Source organism: Euwallacea similis, chromosome 21 (genome assembly GCF_039881205.1).
Source record: "Euwallacea similis isolate ESF13 chromosome 21, ESF131.1, whole genome shotgun sequence".
Lineage (NCBI taxonomy): Eukaryota > Metazoa > Arthropoda > Insecta > Coleoptera > Curculionidae > Euwallacea > Euwallacea similis.
The window spans coordinates 2,451,441-2,474,513 of NC_089629.1; the positions used below are offsets into that span (position 1 = coordinate 2,451,441).

The following is a 23,073-nucleotide window of genomic DNA, read 5'->3' on the forward strand; positions in this document are numbered from 1 at the left end:
TAGTTTTCTACTTCCATCGTGTTTATCAGTTAGCTCAACATTTGAGAGAATATGCGGAAATAGCTTTGGAATTCCACGTAAATGCTTCTGGCAGAAACAATTATTTTAATTATCAATAGATAAGAGACATGAACTAGATGTGGTTTCATTAAATTATTTTGTTTTAGCAAACTTCAAGAACCTTTCTCTCATACGATTTCTAAGTACCCATTTTCTTACCTACAGAACCATTTTCTGTAGATTCATGTTTAAATAAAATGTTTCGTCGCTAGAAACAGGTGTATAAATCATAGGAATTGATTATTAGAATTTTTTAGAATCTAATACTTAATAATAGGGTGATTCTGTTTGATCTACTTGAACCTTAAGAAATCATGGAATTTTTATTTTCTTAATAAAACGACAGGGATAATATCAAATGAATATATTTTTAATATTGAAAACGAATACAAAACAAAAAATGAATTAAATATTCTAATAAACAACATAACCATCTTATCTTCGACCTTTTCCTTTACCCTTGCCTTTTCCTTGGGTGCCCTGAGAATGCTGTTCAGAAGATGGCTTATTCAAACGCGTCTTTAACTTAGGAATCATGTCTCCCAAATGGAACATAAGACTATCCCTTGAAGCAAAGTTTGAATTGCAAAGGGAACCATCATCATTTTTCAGTTGGACTCTTATACAACCCCTAAACAGCAGCTCTTTACTAGCTTCACGACTATATTGTTTGTTTTCTACTCCTACCTATAATAAAGGTTTGTTAAGAATTTAACTTGTAATTGATAACACTTGCGTTTAATCCTGCAGCTGTAAGTACATCTCTGATTTCTTGATAGGTTGGATTGTCCACACATCGGCTTTTCGGGATTCTCCTTCCTTGAGCGCGACTTTTTTGGCTGTTCAAATAGGCAGGATAGATACAAATCCATCTATACAATATGATGACTTAGTAATAATAATCACCCTACGTCTTAGTGTGTGTTTTTGTATAACAACTGCCGTAGTTGTCATGAAATTAAAACAGCAGAAGGCTTTTCTGGTAATAAAAAGGGCAATATGGGAACATTTAATACCTTTCTCGTTCACTGTGTTTCTTATCAGGAGACCACTGCAAAACTGGAGGTGTAGCCGAATGGGAGGCCATGATACAATTATTAAGCTTCAATTAAATAAAATCCTTAAATAGGTGACCAAATATTAATTTATTTTAAAAAAATATTTCAATGTTTTTTCAACCAAAAAAAATCATAAACAAATATTCATAACCCAACTTAATATGATATGTGTTACGTGTTTGACAATTCAAACGTCATCCTAATGGCATTTTTGTTTATGGAGTCTATCTCATAGTTCTTGCGTGGGAATAAAGGAGAGCATATGACTTTCGGGTAAAAGGATCAAGTAATGCAGCCAAGGTGGCGGGAGAAAGCTTTGTTTCATTTATTTGTTTACTCTTTTACCTTTACTTATTCATTTCTTCTTACTGTATTATGTTTGAAATTTGCTTGTGTTAATTTTTTAAAATTTATTCCTCATTTAGTAAAGTCAAGTTCAAACATATACCGGTACTGCTAGGTATTGTTTTGATAAGAATTCATTCAAAAAAAGCCGCTAAAAGGTTTGTGCAAAGTTCAATAATTAGTATTCAAGGTGCTTTATTAATTATTGTTTTCAACTCGTCATGGTGAAAGTTTCTATTATATCGCATTAAATTTGTATTATTGTGTAAATGTACTTACATTATTTGTGATATAAGTATCAATAACTTTATTCTTTTTGATACCAAATAACAAAGTAAGTACTGTTTATTTATGATTAAAATTCATGTTCAGAAAAGCTCTCATGACCTAATTGAGGAAGATTCTGTTTTTAAAACTCTCTTTGTTGTTAGAAGCTTTTTCTCTTGCCCTTTCTAATGTCCAGTCTACTGACGTTCTTATATTAGACACAGTATATAAGAGATCCTCCAAAACCTCCTTGTTATGAATGAATTATTCATTTTATTATATTTATTATTTATTTCCAGGAGTTCAACAATCATGACAATCAAAAATCGCCGTTTTGAAAAAGTTTGGTACTATTTATTTAAAACATTTCTTTGTATTCGCTATTATGGGGATCTACTTATGGATAAATTTTTCTCCATGTATTATGATTCAAAAAGGGAATTCCTGCCAAAACTAAAGAACCCAATTGTGCTAGAAAGTGCCTCTTCTTTAGCAAAAAAAATAAGAGAAAGAGAGCTAAAATCTGAGGACATAGTACAGGCATTTATAGATCGGATAAAAGAGGTTAATCCTATAATAAATGCCATTGTGGATCGAAGATTTGAGGCAGCTTTGAAGGAAGCGAAACAGATTGATCAAGACATTGCAAATGGAAAGATACATGAAATAGATTTTAAAAACAAACCATTTTTAGGTAAGAAACTTATTCCTCATGGAAATTAAAGTGTAGTTTTGAATGTTGATTGCAGTGAGGTTGTTGTCAAGGTTTTCAGGGAGAAGGCCCTGATAATGTATTTGAAGACTAAAACTTTAATGCACGTGGTTTATTTCGCATTTTTCACATTTGTGATTTTACAGAATTATGTCTTAGGTGTTCCATTTACGTCCAAGGAATCAACTGCAGCTGAAGGCCTGTCCTGGACTTTTGGCTTAATAAAAAGACGCGGAAGGAAAGCCACATTTGATGCAGATTGTGTTTCTTCAATGAAACAAGCAGGAGCTATTTTATTAGGCGTGACTAATATCCCTCAACTGAATTTGTGGCAAGAAACTAGTAACCCACTATATGGTTTAACTAAAAATCCTTACAACACTACTAGAAATGTGGGCGGTTCTTCAGGTGGGGAATCTTCAATTTTAGCTGCGTGTGGGTCACCAATTGGCATAGGTATAATGAATTCTATCTGATTTTGATAAGGTGGTAAGGAGAATCTTTAGGTACGGACATTGGGGGCTCATGTAGAATACCGGCGTTTATGTGCGGAGTGTTTGGGCATAAAATTAGTAACAATATAGTTAATTTGAAAGGTGCAAAAAAGTAACTATTATTAGATTCTAAAAACCATAAGACATGGTGTGTTTAAGGTTTAACATATCGCACAGGGGAGGAAAAAGATACTATGGTGTCTGTAGGTGCGATGACCCGATATGCGGAGGATTTACTTCCTTTTATTAAAGCTTTAGCAGGCCCAAAAGCAGATGAATTGAAGTTAGACATGCCAGTTTCGATAAAGCGTCTACAAGTTTATTATATCACTAATCCAAAAGATCCTCTTATGAGTCCTTTTAGGCCAGAAATTCATGCGATTCTACTAAAGTGAGCAGGATATAAATAGTCTTTATAAAAACACGACTATGTTGCTTTTTTATATGCTGTAGAGCTGTGAAGCATTTGGAAGAAGTATGTAGTAAAAAACCTCAGGAATTGGTTTTTGAGAATCTGAAGTATCAATATAAGTTATGGAAGTATTGGTTGTCTCTAGAAAATACTAACTTTAAAAACGACATAAATGATAAGGAAGGCGAGGTGTGTTTAAATATACACTTCAAAAGATATTTTGTGTGTTAAAACTTTGTTTACTTCTTCTAGGTCAATGCTATTACAGAAATTATAAAACATTTTACTATTGGTGGTGATTTCACCACTGCCACAATTTTCAATTTAATTAATGGGTACTTAAAACCAGTGGACAGCAGTTGGGCAATTGAAACAACGCTAAACTTAAGAGAGTCTTTTCTGGTAAGTATGCTAGAATTTGCTCCTAAAGTTTGCTAAAATAATCGATCTATGTTTGAACGATTTTAATTTCTTATAGATGGATATAATGCTAATTTTTGGGCTCTCCCTTTAATTTCTACTTATAATTTCAGTCCAAATTAGACGACAACAGCGTTCTTCTCTACCCCTCATCATCATTTCCAGCTAGTTACCATCATACAGCACTGTTACGTCCGTTCAATTTTGATTGTTTCGCTATTTGGAATGCAATGAAATTCCCCGTAACGCAAGTTCCAATGGGATTAGGTTCAGAGGGGCTTCCGTTGGGTATACAAGTGGTAGCAGCGCCCAATCAAGATAGGTTATGCGTTGCTGTTGCAAAGCAATTGGAAAGCGCTTTTCAAGGATTTGTGCCTCCTGTTATTGTATTTGATAAATAATTTATTAATATTTGTGGTGTTGGCATATTGAATCTGTTATCTATAATGTGATCATTATCAGTACTTATAATATTGAAAGGATCTTATTGTGGATGAGAATTAGTGGAACTATTGGATTACTTGTATTTACACTGCTTTTTTATTTTTAACATGATTTTGGTATACAGTTAAATTATAACGATTTATTTATTGCTATTTAGGCATTACTGCTGACATTAATTGTAATTTTCTTTATATGAAGTGTCTAAAAAATTTAAAGAAATTTCAGTAATGAATGAGTATGGAATAACCAAATTTCGAAGGTGTATTTCTTTTATTGACATCTTCTATTGGTAGAAGTTTTAAATGACTGGCAGATCAAGAAAAGGTCCTAATGCCATGATATTTTTGGAAACATAAGTACTAATGGGCTTGCAAAGATGGGTTACTTTTCGGGGATGTAAATAGGTGCATATGGTCCCAACTCCGTGTTAAGACCGATTGTGCATTGTTATAGATAGAGAACTGGAAAAGACCTTTAGAGTTTATGTCACTTAATTCTTAACGTTCTTATTAGTATTTATAGGTATAATATTGAGGACTTTTAGAAGGATTCTTCACCTTTGCATAGAGGAAAAACCGCTTAAATGGTAAGAGCTGATGAGAAAACGTTGATGATTCCATAACAATAATTTATTTATCTCCCTTTAAAATAGATTGTTAAATTACGACAATTTGTAAAAGTAAACAAAAACTATGAAAATTATTTTTAAACCCATTCACAGACTCACAAATTTAACTATATCTTTCACTAAGTCTTGTGCTTCTTCTCATTTCACGTGGACTTTCTTTTCTACTGACTTGAACTTCCTTTGCAGCACCTGTATATTGTAAATAGATGGGAAATGAAACAATTAATTTGACAATAATTGGTTGATTTTTTAAAGAAAATGCATTAGTGGTATTCTTACTTGTTGAAGGTTGAGACCCTTGATCCACATCTTGCTCTACTATATTTGAAGTGTCCATTGAAGTGTCCATAGACTCATTCTCACTATTACAGTTTTCCTGGATATTTCTTAACTCTTCAGTAGAACCTAGCGTTAACTCATTTGGCCATTCAACCCAACGGTTTTTACACATTGGACAGTTTTCCTGTCTGTCTAAGTATTTGTGCATGCAACATGCATGGAATAGTTTGTCACAGCTACTGCATTTTTTGCCCTTGAATTTTTATATTTTGAATTCAACCCATTAATGTTGAGTACGTTGTTAGCTAACCGTAAAAACTAATTCACTGCATAGTTTGCAAATATGATTAGGACAAATCGACTTTAAATGAGACATAAACTCTAAAATGAGTCTAGGTCCCAAATAAACAAAATTGCCTTTTTTAACGAAGTAGCCTCCATCAATCCATATTTTAAGAATCTTTTGTCCGCTGTCCCTGCTGAATTCTTCTGTTAAGTTTGAAGTGATATTTAACACTATAATGGAAGTTAATTTATTGTCGTCGGAACATAAAATTTCTTGGAGAATAACATGGAAATATTCTAGCTCAATGGGACTGTAAGTTATTTGCAAATTTGAAATGTCGTCATTTCGAGTATTCAGCCATACTATTAGACGTTGTTGAGTTACCTCACAGGTGATAAAGACTATTTTAAAAAATTGTTGACTGATCTCTCGATTGATGGTTAAGATGAGCAATTTCAGTTGTGCTTCATTTTCCACTGGAACTAAAATAAATATGATTGAGTGAGTATGTAGATTTAAAGGGGATTTCTGTTCTACAGTGTTCAATTACTTATACGTAAAATTTCTGAATACCACCAGCCTGTAGTTATGAGACTGCAGAAATAAAATACTGCCATATCAATATGAATTGTTGACAAAGAAAACTTACCAGGAAGGCCCCGGCAATAATTTAGAGCTTTCTCTTCAGACACGGTGCCTCGTTTTAACATGTATTGAACGAAAAATCGGTGTTGATCTTCCATCTTCTAGGCTAGGCAACATTAGCAGCTATTGATAAATATTATATATTAACAAAATGGTTTTTAAAGAAGATAATTTTTGTTTATTTACTGGTTTTTCTTTGTTATGATGGCCAGCAGCTGCACGTACTCTAGTATTTAGATTTACTTTTTACGTTACGCTAGTTAAAAGTAATAGGTTATGTCACATTTGCACTGTTGACAAATTCACAATCAAGGTATAACAAGAAATGTAACCTGATTTATGGCAACGTGGCGAGCAGTATCATCTGACTCATTTCGTCTCGCATTAACTTGATATTTAAGATTTTTTAAGCTCAATTTTTGTGATGAACTTAATGGTGAAAACCGCAATTTTATATCTGTCACCATTTCAGAAATACCGGGTGATTTTGAATAGATGTATTTTCCAAAGTGCCTCTAATAGTTATTTTAAATCAATTGCTTTTGAGAATTGATTGCTTGAATTACCCTACACAGAAAAATAGTAAAGTTTTAGTGTCAATATATCTTTATTGTTTCTATTAATTTCACATAGAATTTCATATAATCAATCTGTAAGTTTATTCACACACATTTCTTTGCTCTTTAAATATAGTAAATCAATCTATCCTTATAATCCTATACATATTTATTCACAACAACCGCAATCAGAATGCATTTAAAAATCACGAAGTGCCTATATTTTTCTGCCATTGTGGTAAGTAATAGTTATTTATTTATATAAAAATTAATAATATTCCGTAATAATACATATAATGTTAAATATCAAAAACAGTTAAATACGGGGTGCTTCATAATAGTAGTCAAAAACTCAGGGGGTGAATATGTGGATGATTTTAAGAAAGAAAATTCATTTGAATATGGGTCCGTTCTCGCTTCCTGTGTGAAATCAAACTGCTCTGAAAATGGTTAGCATTATGAAAAATATTGAAGAGACTTTTTTTCCTAGAAACAGAGCATTCGGAAAATGATTTTTATCCAATAAAAGTAGCGTATAATATTTTTCGTTTGAAACGTTCAAGGTCATATTTGTGGGAACGCCACTGGTGAAATTAAAAACTCCCAAAAAATTGTTTTCCCCTAAAAGTGCGTCTCTGCGCCTATTCTGCTCTCCCCGATTTTCATAAAAATATTTAATACTGACATTGACTTATTAGGAAAAAATCTAGTTCAGACAGAAAGCGAAAGCGTAGCCACGTTCATATGAACTTTTTTTCTTAAAATCCCCTACAGATTTACCCCTTAAATTTTTGACACACTGTTACGAAACACCCTGTATAAAAAATGTTTAAACCGATACATTTTTAATAATATGCTGAGTAAAGGTCTTGTGAATCAGTTTAATATAAACTTATAAGGAAAATTATTGTATTTAGTTTTGCCTCACTTATCGTCTACTCTCATCAATTTTTACAAGTAGCCTTAATATCAATATATCCATATAACGACATATGCACACGATATTCACAATTTAGAAATTGATAAAAATATCAAATTTAAGCATAAAGCGTAAATTTACGCAATATGCGGTAGGATTGGATTTAACCATATAACATTAAAACCTGTAGGAAATACGTAGGCTAAAGATTTCCCTCCTTTATCATTATCTTGCTTATTGCCTTTGGACAGTGCACTTTATACCTATTGTTCGCAAATAATAAATTTTCTTTTGATTGATGCAAAAACCACTTGGTGCCCTCTTAACGTTTCGTTATAATTCTCGCCACATTATTCTAACATACACGTAGGTACTACACATATTCAGGTATTACCAGATAGAACCACTGACACCTCTAATGCTGTATTAATAATGTTAACATACATCTACTTATAATGTATACAATCTCTAAAACACCTAAACAAGCAGGCTCTTACTACTAACGTCTAAAACAGACTCATTGGTTTCACAAGAAAAATATATCTTTTCTTAGTTCAATATAATGCATTCGACAACCAATAGTTAAATATCACTCCAGGTATTCAAGTCGATGTTGAAATATTCTATAATCTATCCTGTTTATAGATCAAGCTCCAGTTTCTAATTCACTAGCTCAATTCTGTGCCGTTATATCTGTCTTAAAAGTTACTGCAAAACAATTCTAACAGTATTTTATTTATGTATCATCTATGTAGTTAAGTAGCTACTGTAGGTACTATTTTAGTTAAATTATTCTGACTACTCATGGTTGTGCCAATAAAACTAACGCAGATATCATGGATAATGAGCATCATCTGTATAAAACTCCCTAAGATGTCCTTCGTTTCAGTTTCTGCCTCGTTTTCTTAACGTTTGCACCTTGATATATGTACCTATGATAGCTTTAATACGTATTAAGTACTTTACAATAGTTACCTAATCGAAATCTTAGCACATTAAAAAATGGTTATATTCGGTTGCACTTATATGCCTACAATTCCAGGTAAAGTTTATTTCTTATAACCCTGTTTTAAAAAATAACTATTATAAAACCTTAACAATTCACTTATATAACTATCCCTTCGTCTTATACTATCTTTATTTATTTATTCTTAATTTGTCAGTAAATTTATATTTATTTATTCAAACTATCGTATACGCAAATTTTACGCGCTACTTTTGAACGACCTTAGATGATCGAAGTTATTTTCTAGTTGGGAATAACCAGAAAGTAGATTTTTTAATGATTGTCAATCATTAACATCATACCTACTCAAAGATTATAGCACTTACAGGGCGGTCGAAGGAGTTTATTGCGTCTTTTAGTATTACGTCGCCGATCATTTTGGGTTTAATCGGAAGTACTGCGAATAAAGCAATCCAATGTGATGACTAACATGGAACTTGAAAGCCTCATTTTAAATTGCGCAAAAGCGAAAAAAGTGCGTTACCCCGTACATTTGAAACTCTGTTTTGTTTGCTGCAGATGAGGAGCAGGTTTCTTAAATTTGGAAATGTGTTTCAAAGCTGGATCTACGAACTAGACGTTGGATTTAGGTTTCGTATTAACTTTGACACTGAAAGGTAAATACCAATAAATTGAATTGCTCTATTGTTATACACTGTCGAATGTGAAGCGAGTCGCCTCTAAGCAAATAAACCAATTTAATTTTTTTTTTATGTTGGCGCTTGTAGCTAAACCACCACACGATCAAATGAATCGTTGGTGGTCCGGGATCGCGTTTTAGTTTTTGAATAAATGCCGAACATGAACTAGAGAATTACATTTTTGTGATTAGATACGCGAGGCACCGCCTAATTCCACTTCCAGGAACATAAATTTAGGCCTCAAGTGGTGCTACGAACGCAGCGCCGACGCTCGAACCTGGCAGCGCTGGCACCGGAGCCGAATCCAACGTCGAGTTTATAAATATGGTTTAATTCTGACAATAACTATTTCTTTAAGATAATTTAAGGAGAAACATTTTCAAGGGAAAGTCGTATTCAAAATAGAGTTTTCTATCGTGGATGGTTACATTCAGAGTTGCCCTTAAAGAACATGGCAACGTCGCAACTTTCTTTTGTTTGCTATCACATGGGGAACAGAGGTGTCAAATTTTGATGGTACCTGCCGAAAAGCTGCTCCTGTCAAATTAAATCATGTTTCAGTTTGGTACGATCAATAACGTTGTTGGTAAAGGCTTCTATTCTGACCATGTCCAGAAATATTAAAACGGGCGAAGCTGGCGCAAAAACAGGAATAATTTATGGCTTCTTCGTGTCATGTAACTTCTTCCTTTTCTTCCAGTACGCGTTTTACCTAAGCAGCAACGAATAAGCGATGGCCGCATGAAAGCTGTAAGTAATTACTACGTTAAAGGAAAGCGTGTAAAAGGTCTTTAGGACCACCCTGTAACCCTTCAGACATAACACAAAGGACCAAAAGGAACGACAAGACACATTAAACCACCAAATGCACTCCACCGACTCCGCAAGTTCATCTCTTAAGGACAGCTTTGGATCGCTACAGGATCGGCTTTGGGTAATCCCGAGTTTTAGTACCGGGCAGGTGTCCCGAGGAATCCCACGCTACTCAGCTGTCAGGACATCGGGCCGGGTGTCTTTAGAAGATTTTTCTCGCGACAAAAAGGGACCGCCCTGTAAATTTAGTGCAACACCTGATGATAAGTTTGCAGAGATATTCGAAGGACGTATTATCTAATGAAAGATATTTTAATGTTAAAATTTCAGCGTTAAAAAGTAGTACTTATTTTTAGATCGCATTTGCTACCTTAAAACCTTAGAATATATTAGGGGCATGAGTAATAGTGCTGGTCCATTTATATCTATATTCCGTACTTTGCGTATGTAAGCACGTAACGCATAGCGTAAGCCCTATTTCTTTAACAAGCGATTAATATGTAATTCCACGTTAAATGTGCCACCTATTACTAACAACCCTGTATTATTAATTACAACCTTACGCTAAACCTTTAAGCCATAAAAACACCGTTTACGTTAAAATTGTATTATTGTACTCAAAAATACGTCCAAACTGATATTATTTAGGCAGTTTTCAATATTATTTCCAAGCTTCCAACGTGTTATCCTTAAAAAATCGTAAAACTGGATACAAATATTGGCAGCATCTCTGGCTTTATTCTAACAATAATTAAGGGTGAAATTTCTACTGAGTTGTTTCATCTAAAGACCAAGATCAAAGCAGTTTCACAAATGCCTCTCGTCTCTACACATCAAAACCGAACTGAACCTTGTTATTCAAAACAGAGATATTTTTGCTATAAATTTTTAGTTTGAAGCTACTACTTGTTGATCATAATGGATAAGCGTATTAACAACAATCTTGAGGATATTAAAATAACCTCTCATGGAAAAATATAAGGATTTTAAGACACGCTCAGGTGATGCAAAGGTTTCCTAAGTGAGATATATTCATCATGGTTAAAGCTTAGTATTACCAAAAGCTCATCTCTGTATGTCTTCAAGAAGGGCTGTACGTTATACAAATAGATATTTCCATATTAAAAAATATGTCTATCTCTTATTTCTGCCAGTGTTCATTTTATGAGTACGATCACAATACAACACAATTCACAACATCCTTATTCTTTCTACTTTATCTTAAATCTCCGTAAATATAAAATCTCTTAAATGCTCACTCCAAAGGCCTTCCTCCAAATTAACTGGTCGTCTTTATTGGTAAAAATTGGTTTTACCAACCAATAGTTAATCCAGGTTTGCTCATTTCCAGAGCTTAGACCCCGGCATTGTTGGAGATGAACGCCACCGCCGCATCAGGATTTGGAGGAGGAGCTTTCTTGGACGAGTTATTGTTGTAAAAATGGGATGACTTCCTCATGCTCGTTGAGGAGGACATGATGGCCACTGTTTCGTAGTACCTGAGTCTGCCGCAGCATTTGCGACTTTTTATTATTGCGACAAATCCTTTGCGGAATTTCTTATTGAAAAAAGCGTACAAGATGGGGTTGATGCAGGAATTCGACGCGCCTAACCACTGGGCAATGGGCGTGGCGATGGGCAACAGCTCTTCCTCCCATGGTTCGATATCGCCCCCCAATTTAATCCTGGCGAATATCGCGTAGAGCGGCAACCACGAGATAACAAATAAAATCACAACAGCGATTAACATTTTAACAACTTTGACTTTGGACTTTTGCTGCATGCGCTCCATCTGGGCGTCTTTGGTGTCCGTGGGAATGTGCCGGTTCCAGACCTTAATGTAGATTAAGACGTAGCACATGGTGATTAGTATCATAGGAAGGATGTAGCAGAAAATCAGATTGGCCGTCAGGAAGTAGAGGGAGCCGTTCATGGACTCTGGCCACACTTCCACGCAGAGCTGGACGTCGGGAGCGTCGTTGTAGATGTATACCAGCTCAAAGAAAAGGGCCCATGGGATGGTTATGATAAGAGCCATGCACCAGATGAACATGATCATGATCCGTGCCCTGCGCTTGGTTATCTGGCACTTCAGAGGCCACCAAATCGCCAGAAATCTGTAAGGGAAAGAAAGGTTAGTACAGCAGCTCAAGCAGGCGAAGCCTTAACACGAAGAAAACTTTTGTTGCAGACACATAACAGGAGGAACTGAAGTGGATTTAAAGGCATACGATTATGCTTCCCGGTCAAAGTTTGTGTCTCAAGTGGTAAATAACTTATTACAGACCTGGAAAGATTTGCATCTTTGCATGTCTTCGCACTTTTCTCAAAACCACAATTTTCAACAGACTAAAACTCCTTTAAGGTCCACATTTTCTGAGGGAAAGAGCAATTTATGTAATCGGTTAGAAAATGCATAATTTTATGTAACAAGTGGAATTCTGTGTGGGTAAGTGGGGGGGGGGGGGGGGGGTCATCCAGTACGACACGAGTAAAGAGCATTTGTGAGCTACATAAATGGTTGTCATGGAGGAGTTCAATCATTCTATTGCCATTTCTTGAGCAATAGCTCGCGATTTTTCTCAAATCAGGGATTGCAGTTGGAAAATTTAAGACATAAAAGAAAAGATTTAATAAAGGTCGTTTGTCATGGCAAATGATGGAGAATCTCGATTCGGAATTAAAATCCGATATTGGATTTTGTCTCCTGTGTTTTCAATCCGCGGACTTGGCCGAGAATCTAAGGAATTTTTAGCAGTGATTTGGGAATCAAAAGGATTCTTAGAGTGCCATTGCAACTCGTGAGAGTAAGCAAAAAAAATCACGGTTAATTTAAAATATCACTTAATTAACAATTGATGTCAAAGCAGGGTGTCACATGACGCGTTCGTTAATTTCTGCAGAGGGGATAAATCTTGCATTCGCAGAAGTAAGTCAAGGTGAGACTGCCGGTTGTCGATGATGTATGGCGTGGTCCCCTGCATCGCCAGTTAATGGATTCATTATCTTTGTCGAACATGCATTAAACATACAGTGATTTAGTTTAATGGTGAATTACAATTGCCAGTGAGACAACTGTGGATATTAAACTGCACCTCAAACCAGGATTTTGCATGAAATTCTAAGGGATAAATACAGCTGGACCCCGCATAGCTTAGATTTTCAAACTCCTCGTAATTCCGATTTCGGTATTTGCACAGATATTATCTTGCCGGCAAAGTTAGCAGAAGGAGTGAAAACCGGGCATGAATCTAATTGATTTTTTGATCGGGGCATAGAGCGTATCGTCTTTTCCGGACAGTTTTCAACAGAATTTGCAATTTTCGTCATGTACGTGCATTGCGAAATTTGATACGTATGAGCATGTACCTCTGTAAACTTTCAGAGAGGAAAAACACCGACGTGATGCCAATTTACGTAACAAGACCTGCAAGTAGTGTTTTGCAGGGCGGGCTAAGTAGATTCCAGGGCGAGCTATAGGCGAGGTGTTGAAGTTTGGAGAGCCCTGCTAAACGCGTTATCCGCTAATTCAATATTTTTTACGCCGGATTTTAGCTGTTACTCGTTTTTTTTTTAAATTTTATATTTGATGTTGCAACGTAATGACATGTTTTTTGCCAGAAGCATTTCGCAGACAGAAAACAGGCATAGCAGAACTCAGAAAATGGTTTTGCCGATCCCTCAGGTCAACAGGTCGAGCTTGCCAAACGTGACTTCCGACAGGCAAAATCGACCAGGAAGTGGTACCGCACGACCACCCATCATAATAAAGCAGATTTGAATGTAGCATTGTCGACCTAAAGTTGAATAGAAACGAAACTAACCCAACCACAACATTTCATAAACAAACCATCAGCATTTACACCGCATTGGAGTCAAGGTACTATAAATCGATTACAAAAGAGATTTTACGGTATTATTAATAATCCAATCAGGAGTTCAAAGATACTGGTTTGGCCTTTTTTCGAGGCCAAACTTGTCCAAATTTGGTAGATGTGCCCGAGAAATAAATTATGTTGATAAATACTTAAGACGGCTGTCTGAGGTTGAATGGTTTGTTGTGGATTGCAAGAACTGAGGATGACCTTGTCATTAATACTAAGTGGTGCTGATGGGATAACTAATAGATGTAAACAACGGTGATCATTCTAATTATGGCGATAATGAGTGTTATTCTTTCTGATATGCAGCCTTCTCTTCTTGTTGTTCATTATTAGCATGTCAAAAGCCAACGTTGTCTACGTCGTTTCGAGATTTTCCATGCTCCAGCGTTAATTCAATTTCCCAAGAAAGTCCCATTTCCATGTATATTTTATGCAAAAATTCCAGGCCTCCCTCACGACAGTTTTTTCATTGCATAATGTAATGTATGCGGACCTTTGAACTTCCGGCCGAGCATTCACAAAAGAAGGGATGTCCTCAAATCCCTAAAAATACAAGCTTCCCGGAAACCGGCTGTCCCTGAACTAGATCTTTCGGAATAACTCTTTTATTGTAATGTAAACAGTTTCGTTTTTTTTTCCCGCAAGGATTCTTATCCTCCGGTTTAAATTGAACCGAATATTTTAATGAGGCTAATTTATCGTCCGCCCTTCTGCCCCGGAAAAGAACTCTTTTCCGACCTTGGCGTCGTCGTTGCTCTTTATTTGTGCGAGGATTTAAATGTTTGCTCTTGGTAGCTGTAGAGACCTTTGGCTAAAGGTATTTCTTTGTCTTAGAGCAATTGAATTAACGTTAAAGTTGTAATTTAATCATAATTAAATTCTTTGCCGGTAAAGAGGGATTTGTTGCTCTGACGAGAGGCACGCCTTGCTGCTCTTCATTATCCTCAAGCATTTAATTAATTATTGCCGAAGAGGTCAAAGATCAAGTTTAAAGTTCAATGGCATTCTTGTGTAAAGAAGAATTTGGATAAATGAGATGACATAAATTCTCGTTACCAACCCCTTTAGAGGCCTCAATATCCATTGCAAACCCCCGGTGACTACAGGATTTCTCTAACGAACATCTGCAAAGGCTTCTCCGACTAACAGATAACGATATTAGCAAATTAAGTAGGGTACGTTGACTGTTGCCGCTGACCTTTTAAGGGAAGTTAAAGGATATTGCAATTTAGTTGAATATGGCGGCTGTGCGTTAAGTCGGGACTTTAAGGCCTCGTCGAATTAAACCTAAGAAGGTGTTTGTTGGAATTGATTATTAGAGTAACGATAAACCAACATCAGAAGGACATTTTACTTTTATTTAATACACATGGGATTTTTAATGAAATGCATTTTCTTGACCAGGGCCGGCCTTAGCAAGTCTGACGTCCCGGGCGAAATTTTTAATCCCCCCTACCTACCCCCGAGAAAAACCGTCAACTGGGAAAGTCCGCCACTGCTCATGGTCTGCCGCCCTGGGCTGTTGCCCGACCTCGCCCCCTCCATAAGGCCGGTATGGTCCTGACCTAGATTGAGTTTTTGTAATTCCTCAATCGTGTCCAGTAACCCGTAAAAAGGATAATGGAATATTCATATCTATGGATTTGCGTGTCATACTCATAAACATTGAATCAGGTGCATATTACGTGCAAATCTCGGTTTGCAAGAGGATTGGGAACACGATGAAATATTTATGCGTGTGACCCGTTAGAAAATACATCTATTTTGTGTAACGAGTGAGATTTCGAACGAATCGAGGTCTTGTCGTGAGGCGCGAGTTAAAGAAAACTGCATTTCCCGATGAGGCTCGTGTAGAATTAGTTGTTCGCGATTTTTAACACTTAACGAATAGGATTTCTGGTGTTCGTTCTCAAATATGGAAATTAATTGCCGATGACACGAAGCGAAACTGTACTCGGTGTGCGGTAAAACATCACTTTGCGCACTTGGTAGGTAAACAGTATTTGAATGTACCTTTAACGTTTACCGCAACTATCGCCGATAGCGTTGCAAAGCAGGAAGGAAATTCGTTTTTGTGGAGGTTATAAGATTAAGAGCGTCTTCTTATAACCTTCACAATTTTTATCCTGCTACTAAAATGGTACGATGGTACGAGAAACCGATCTGCCTCCTGATGAGATCGGTACGTAACCATATTAGGCAAGCATACATAAAGTTCACTATAGGAAGGGATCGGTTCCTGCACAACAGCAACAATGACTTTGAAATTATTGTAATCGAGGCCCAGGAAAGCCCGGTTTATTGTTGAATATTGTAAGATATTTTAAAATTAAATAATTTTAATAGACAAATAAAGTCACAAGACACAAGGTCAAAATTGGGTGCGTCCACTTAATCGCAAGCAACAAGGAAGAACCGGTATTTTTTTAAATTTCGTGGAGCTGGTATAAATAGCGAGGGCCCACTCTTTCAGATTTATAATTTGGCCAAACGTCGAATAATCACAAGCATCACAATGATGTACAAGTTCGTAAGTATCTTTCAATTTTAGGGGGCTTTAGTCTAACATGCCCTAAATTCACAGGTAGTTCTTGCCGTCGCCGTGGCTTGCGCCTCAGCTGGTTTAGTCGCCCACGCCCCAAGCGAAGTCTACCATAGAAGCGTGGAAGCACAAACCATCGTCGACCCACCCAAGGTTAAAACCGTGTACGAAGTCGCCCCCGTAGTACACGAAGCCCCCGTAGTACATGCAGCCCCCGTAGTACACGCAACCCCCATTGTTCATGCCGAAACCGTGGTCCCAGTAGTGAAAGCTGCCCCAGTAGTGGTTTCCCCTCCTGAAGTCCGCAGAAGTGTCCAGGCTACGTCCATTGTACACCCTTCATCTGTTAAAACTGTACATGCGGCCCCAGTGGTTCACGCTGCACCAGTCGTGGCCGCCCCAGTGGCCTACTCAGCCCCCGTTGCTCATTCAGCTCCTGTTGTGACTGTATCAGCCCCAGTAGTGACCAAATCGGTGCAGACTGCCTCCATTGTTCACGGTTCTGCTCCCATTGTCCACGCTGCCCCCATTGTCCACGCTGCTCCCGTGGTGGCCACCCATGCGGCCTTGCCGCTTGTACATGCTTATTAGGGTCTGTGATTGTATTGAATAAAAATTAAGTGTTTAAACGTGAAGAATGGAGTTTTATTAGTACGATTTCGGGTCGGGTCTATCGTTTTTCCTAAATTTCAAAGCTCAGCGAAAATTCCGCTGGAGGCAACAGACAACTGATTCCACTTTTTCCATCCTTTTGGTTTATGAGCATATCAATTTTTCATTTGAAAGTCGGAAAATCGTTGAAAATGTACACAGAGACAGGGGCGCATTAGGCGATAATCTAAATAAATCTCATTTTTCATGAAGATGTGATAAAAAAATATGGGCAGAACTGATTTGGTCCCGGTAGGAAGGTATGAAGCCAACACGTTTACGTCATGAACTCTGAATGTGTTCAGTGAGGTCAGAACAGGACCGGCCTCACGGAGGGCGAAGTCGGGTGGCGGCCGAGGGCTGCAGACCAGGGAGAGCGACGGACTTTCCTGGTTGGCGGATTTTCTTGGGGGTAGGGGGACGCCGGACTTGCTGAGTCCGGGCCTGTCTAGAAATACGCCTTGTTGGTCAATCTGTATGTTTTCTATGTGTTTACTGGGACAGCTTATGTGGATATGTTTTTTACTGAAACGAACGAATCATTTCACGCATTTACATTACGAAGTTTTTGCCAATTTCTTGAAATATTACAAGTACTAACATAGATGTTTGATTGAATCTTTTTCACAGAACTATTTAGGAATCAAATTTTCACCAACATTCTGCATGTAATGCTCAAGTGCATCCCTGATTCCCGGCAATACCTCCAACGCTACTAAAATACTGCATCAAACGTACAGGCAAATCCGCAAGCAGTCAATCAACCATGAACCACTCACCAGACCTCATCTAAATAGTACAGTTTTCCAATTACGAATGGAATTATCCAATAATTAAATTTCTCATCTAACACCTTATCACATTCAACCTGTCACGCTTATTCAACTTGCCCATTGACTCGGCCCGAAACAATTAATAAGAATGGCAGAAAAACAATGTTTATATTTTTACGCTTTTTAAGCCGAGCTTTTTGCATTGGAATCAACGAGGCCTTAAATGAACTGATTAAAACCCAACATCAAGGTAAGTACTACCAAGTCAACCATGCCTTAAGTGCCAATGAGAGGGGGATTGATTTTTCAACTATATAATCCGGGATTAATTTGATCAGAATCATAATCAGCACTTGACAATTAGTTATCTGTTATCTCCTGTGCCTACACAGAAAATATTCAACAATGCATAAGTTGGTAAGTTCCTCGAATCGTTTTTTATATTTGTTTTTATTTTTTGTATTTTCATTTATATTCTCGTTAATATTTTTTATATTTTCATTGGTATTTTTTACATTTTCATTTATATTTTTTACATTTTCGCCGGGCACATCTCTTGTTCCAATTCACAAGCAAGCTGCCTTCGCAGAGCCCAACGAATGAATTTAGCCACCTTTCATATCTCCACTCAATTTACCTTAACGTTTATAGCACCAGTCGGTCCCATACACAGAACCAATTTTCTCGCTCTAGTGTGTAAAATTAATAGCGTATTGGATTACCTTTATCAACAAGAATCGATTTTAAAACTTCACGGTCTCGATATGTGCCCTTTGTGTCCCGCTAAACAGTTTCACTAAATTGGCAATGACCTTAATCGCACACTGCTCTTATCACCCTTTCACAAGTTTCCGACATTCCAGCTCGTCTTTTCCGTGCTAATTGCCGTGGCTCTGGCCGCAGTAGTGCCGCCAAAGGCCCCGGCTAAGCCCGAGGATGCCAAAAAGGATTCGTCTGTGAAAGAAGTACCGTTGCACCCTCAACAACGCTCGCAAAAGGAGAACCTTAAAGCTGCGCCGGCAAAGACTGAGGCTGATAAAAAATCTGAAGAGAAGAAGCTGAAGCCAGAAGAGAAGTCTGGTAAGAAGGATGAGAAACTTAGTGCCGCCATGAAGAAGGCTGATGAAAACAGAGGGCGTGAAGCTGCTAAGCCGGAGACCTCTGCTCGTAAACCTAATGCTAAGGCTCTCTCTGAACGCCAGCAAGAGCAGGCCAAGAAGGAGGGCTTGAGGAAGAAACCAGACGCCCAAGCTGACAAACTCAAGTCTAATGAGCGCAAGCAATAGTCCTCATGATGGTTACTTACCAAAATCTATTTATTATATACAATTCGTTATTTATATGCATGCTCTAGTGATAGGTCCAAATTCCTAGCTTTTTTTTACAAAGTAGCACTGTGATTTTTAGTGGTAAGAGCTCATAACCGAAATTATAATTGTGGATGTAAATATATTCAGATCCATTGAAACGCTTGTACAATCATTTACATAAGCACTATTTCTAGTGACCTCTTAAGTCTTAAGATTAATCTGCAATATTTGCATTGAATAATGTGTGTGTGTATCGGTCTATTGGCCGAAGGAACCATTATCCTTGTTCGGTTAATTTCCGCTGGAGGTGTTCTGTCTCAGGCTGGTGGCGACCTGGTAAATCACAATTTTTTAACTCAAATGTGAAAATAAAGGTTGTCAGGCGCATAAACAATAGCAGCAAAGTCAGGGCCGGCTTTAGCAAGTCTGGCGCCCCGGGTGAAATTTTTAATCGTCCTATTCTCCCCCCCCAAAAAAAAAAAATCGTCGACCAGGAAAGCCCGCCGCCCTTTCTGGCCCTCCGCCCTGGGCCGCTGCTCCACCTCTCCCTTCCTTAAAGCCGGCACTGAATAAAGTTAATAACTGAGCAAAATTGGCAATAAAGTATTTAAGTAAATGCGGGGCTTCATAATTATCCAACATCTGCACTGCTAGTTTCGGAGATGTGGAGACACTTTGATTACTATTTCCGCGATCCTGAACGTCTCCTCTAATCTAAAGATGCCTCAAACGCACTAATTATCAGGGCCTCAAGACCTCAATTAAGGTTTTCATAATTTTCTTCCAAGTCCAATCTCTAATTCTTTCCTTTCTTTTCCTTTACTTTCATTTCTCCTCATTTTTAGGTTCCACTCGGTATTTGATATGCCTTAGGCCCAATAATGATTACATTGGTGAAATATTCCCGAACCCGTGTGTACCCTACATTAATTGGTGCTGCATTGTTCTAAGCGGCACCGGCCTTGTGGGGGCGAGATTGAGCGACGGCCCAGGGCGGCGGACTTCCCTGGCGGTTTTTCTTGAGGGTACGGGGTGGTGATAAAAAATCTCGTCCAGGGCCTCACACCTGCTGAAGCCGACCCTGGTCCTGAGTGCGAGTAGGCTCTATTAACTCATAGTTTCAAATCAGCCACACTTCACCTTGAATCGTTTACCAATAAATCTACATTTAACCATCTTCAGTTAACAGTAAAGTAAACCTTAAAAAACATTTAAAAGATCTTATCGCAATGTGTCTCATTCACAGCAAATGGCGAAACCCTGAGATACGAAGGTTGCGTAAGTCTACGGGTACAACTTATTACTTTGGGTACCTACAGGTTCCGAAAAATTTCTCCTCGGTCTCAGGGCGGGGATTGGCTTAAATCAATATAAATAAAGCCAGAATTTTAGTTTTTTCATTATAACTCGACAGTTCTTTGATTGTTCTTCTGGGACGACACACAGCTCAAATCATGTACGCTTTGGTAAGTGAATTCGTTTTTTATAAAGATTTAGACGTAGATAGAAAACGTTCACAGACACTCCCAATATATCTCAATGAGGACCTTATTTCGGGTCTAAAAGCCTAAAGAACGCTTGCGAAACATGTATCTTCCTTTCATGTCTAAATTAGCTTTAATTATCGTAACAGAGACACTCCATTTCCTTGGAGCCGTTTAAAGGCCTTCTCTAATGACCTAAAAAGCAGATTAAACTAACTCCACCCTTTGCAATGGAATATAATTATTAACATAAATGAACCGTTGTTTTAAGTGCACAGGAATTGCATCTTTTCTCATAAAATTTACATTTTTTCCCCGTATTTTCTTACTGTTACCATCCACTTTAAGACAACTTTAATCAGCCTGTTCAAACCTGATTTTTTTAACTGATTTTCTGATCCCAAATAATCATTTCAGGTCATCATCGCTGCCTCCCTGGCCTACGCCTCTGCAGGACTGATCGCCACCCCCCTAGTCGCCCAACCGACCCTCATCGGCCACTCTCCCGTAGTCCATGCAGCCCCAGTGGTACCGGTGATCAAGGCCGCCCCTGTGGTTCCGGTGGTCCACTCAGTACCAGTGCTTAAAACTGCCCCAGTCGTAGCTGTCCACTCAGCTCCGGTGCTGACTAAAACTGTTCATTCCCAATCGATTCTGCATCCTGCTCCAGTTGTGCATGCTGCTCCTGTTTTATTGCATCATTAGATTCAAATGTTTAATTATGTTGTAATATACACCGTTTCTCTTGGTTAGAATGCGAAACTGTTATTTGGCGATGAATCTAACGGTTTCATTTATCGAGAGGTTTCTTGACTGATTTTAACTGGAGGAAGCCCAAGTCTCGGTATTTATAGCTCGAGCTAAGATAAATCTTTCTTTATTGAAATCTAATATGTAGAGTGACAAGGTTAAGGCGAACGTGATGGGCTGTTCCGGTGACATTGGCTACGGACCTTTTCTGTCTGTATTTTGTTTTGTTTGACCATTAGAGCCATTCAGGGCCGAGGGGTCAAGATGGATTTTCTCAAACTTCAAATGATCTTTTGTGCTATTTGTCTGATTGCTCGCAATTTGAAATAGCCATTCATTTTGCTCTCTATTTGTGTCTTAGTGGGAGCGTGGTTATCTTATCTATCTATATGAAGCTGCGCCACTGGAAAAGAGAAAAAGTTTAATTTGTAAGCCAACGTCGTTTGCCAGGGCCATACCGTCCGGCGCCTCCAGGGTATTTTCCATTTTAACTTTATTTTTTTTATTTTTAAACAGTTCGGACCGGCTTAAAACGATAAGAGTTTCAGATATTTAGCGAATTTAAAAGTTTAACGGAAATTCCGCTCTCAGGCAACGAGAAGTGTCTAAATTAATTTTACCTACGTGGTTCAGGAAGATAGGAGAAAAAGTGCAACCTTTAGTTCACCGCTACAAAAGGGAATCAATGGACTGAACGTTTTAATGAAATGAAATACTAATGGAAGTTCCAAAGAAGATCTATGTCACTGATTCTAAAAAAACTGAGCCCGCAGAATCGTTTTTGCTGAACAGCCCAAAAGCACCCGAAATATAAGTTCTTAAGGGTGATGAAAAGTGTGCCTTTTCGACCGTTTTGATGGGCGATTTGTTACTAGGAAAACATCGTTCTCGAGTGTGCCCAACTAAAGTAAAATAATGATAAAAGATGTATGTACATAGGGGATCAAAAGTCCCGCATAAATTCGTTAAAAATTGAAGGAAATATTTTTCATGAAAATGCTGCAGCACGTCAAGTAGTGCCTTTAGTTGTGCATTTTTTGACGTAATAGACATGTATATAGGCTTACCCATGTAGTAGATACGTGTACTTTTCCATTTTTTTTATGGAACCTCATGTATATTATGACGTTTTTGAGTTCTTTGAGAAATTCTGAACAAATTTCATGTATAAATATTTTTATAATTTTTTTCGATGGATTGGACGAAGAGGACAATTACAGTGGCCTGCTAGAGCGCCTGACCTCACCTCTATGGACTTTTTTTATCTGAAACATAAAAGGGGTTATCCGAAACATAAGGTTTATTTAAATAAACCCAACAATATAGAAGAGTTAAAAAATAAAATGAGTCAAGAAGCTCAACAAATACCTGTTCAAATGATAAGAAAAGTTCTTGAGGGATTTGAATTACGGCTTGCCCGCTGTGAGAAAATCAACAGGGCAGTGTTGGGACATTTAATAGATTAGATTATAGTAGTTTATGTTGTTATTTTTTAAGCATTAAAAGTTCTATAGTCATTTCTATTTTTTGTAACTTTTTTCGAAAACTGTTGAATTTAGACATGGGTATGTTACGTGAAATATGTTCAGAATTTCTCAAAGAACTCAAAAACGTTATAATGCAATTCCGTAAGGAAAATATGAAAAAATACATTTATTTACTACACGAGAAACCCTGTATATGTGACCGTTGC

At 37.5% G+C, this 23,073-nt stretch overlaps 6 protein-coding genes across 8 annotated transcripts in view; 3 read left to right on the forward strand and 3 right to left on the reverse strand.

The window, feature by feature from the left end:
* Positions 1–457: 457 nt before the first annotated feature.
* Positions 458–1,224, reverse strand: Srp19 (signal recognition particle 19). The gene is made up of 3 exons (XM_066400713.1): positions 1,077–1,224; positions 793–932; positions 458–743 (listed from the first exon to the last, which is right to left on the reverse strand). Exons 1-3 carry the CDS (start codon positions 1,145–1,147, stop codon positions 496–498), a joined length of 459 nt encoding a protein of 152 aa, XP_066256810.1. The 5' UTR covers positions 1,148–1,224; the 3' UTR covers positions 458–495.
* Positions 1,225–1,377: 153 nt separating this feature from the next.
* Positions 1,378–4,201, forward strand: LOC136415968 (fatty-acid amide hydrolase 2-A-like). Of its 2 annotated transcripts, none has more exons than XM_066400904.1 (8): positions 1,378–1,391; positions 2,030–2,424; positions 2,602–2,898; positions 2,949–3,038; positions 3,096–3,327; positions 3,390–3,537; positions 3,601–3,750; positions 3,882–4,201. In XM_066400904.1, the coding sequence occupies exons 1-8, from the start codon at positions 1,381–1,383 to the stop codon at positions 4,167–4,169; spliced, it is 1,611 nt and encodes a 536-aa protein (XP_066257001.1). In that variant the 5' UTR covers positions 1,378–1,380; the 3' UTR covers positions 4,170–4,201. The 2 variants fall into 2 exon arrangements, with proteins under 2 accessions (XP_066257001.1, XP_066257002.1); XM_066400905.1 differs by lacking the exon at positions 1,378–1,391 and adding an exon at positions 1,674–1,797.
* Positions 4,202–4,847: 646 nt separating this feature from the next.
* Nse1 (Non-SMC element 1) lies at positions 4,848–6,258 on the reverse strand. Of its 2 annotated transcripts, XM_066400911.1 has the most exons (5): positions 6,237–6,255; positions 6,055–6,173; positions 5,430–5,887; positions 5,120–5,372; positions 4,850–5,029 (listed from the first exon to the last, which is right to left on the reverse strand). In XM_066400911.1, exons 2-5 carry the CDS (start codon positions 6,146–6,148, stop codon positions 4,944–4,946), a joined length of 891 nt encoding a protein of 296 aa, XP_066257008.1. In that variant the 5' UTR covers positions 6,149–6,173; positions 6,237–6,255; the 3' UTR covers positions 4,850–4,943. The 2 variants fall into 2 exon arrangements, with proteins under 2 accessions (XP_066257007.1, XP_066257008.1); XM_066400910.1 differs by having other exon boundaries at positions 4,848–5,372; positions 6,237–6,258.
* A 3,975-nt stretch (positions 6,259–10,233) lies between these two features.
* LOC136415971 (neuropeptide SIFamide receptor-like) overlaps positions 10,234–23,073 on the reverse strand; it is a 41,315-nt gene continuing 28,475 nt past the window's right edge. The window contains exon 4 of the mRNA XM_066400909.1: positions 10,234–12,103. Within this exon, the coding sequence (XP_066257006.1) occupies positions 11,341–12,103 (763 nt within the window). The 3' untranslated portion in view covers positions 10,234–11,340. The remainder of the gene's footprint in view (positions 12,104–23,073) is intronic.
* Positions 16,293–21,368, forward strand: LOC136415998 (cuticle protein 38-like). The gene is made up of 3 exons (XM_066400950.1): positions 16,293–16,400; positions 16,455–16,988; positions 21,048–21,368. The coding sequence occupies exons 1-3, from the start codon at positions 16,386–16,388 to the stop codon at positions 21,333–21,335; spliced, it is 837 nt and encodes a 278-aa protein (XP_066257047.1). The 5' UTR covers positions 16,293–16,385; the 3' UTR covers positions 21,336–21,368.
* On the forward strand, positions 18,204–19,304 carry LOC136415984 (nucleolar protein 58-like). Its single transcript, XM_066400933.1, has 2 exons — positions 18,204–18,253; positions 18,700–19,304. The coding sequence occupies exons 1-2, from the start codon at positions 18,242–18,244 to the stop codon at positions 19,120–19,122; spliced, it is 435 nt and encodes a 144-aa protein (XP_066257030.1). The 5' UTR covers positions 18,204–18,241; the 3' UTR covers positions 19,123–19,304.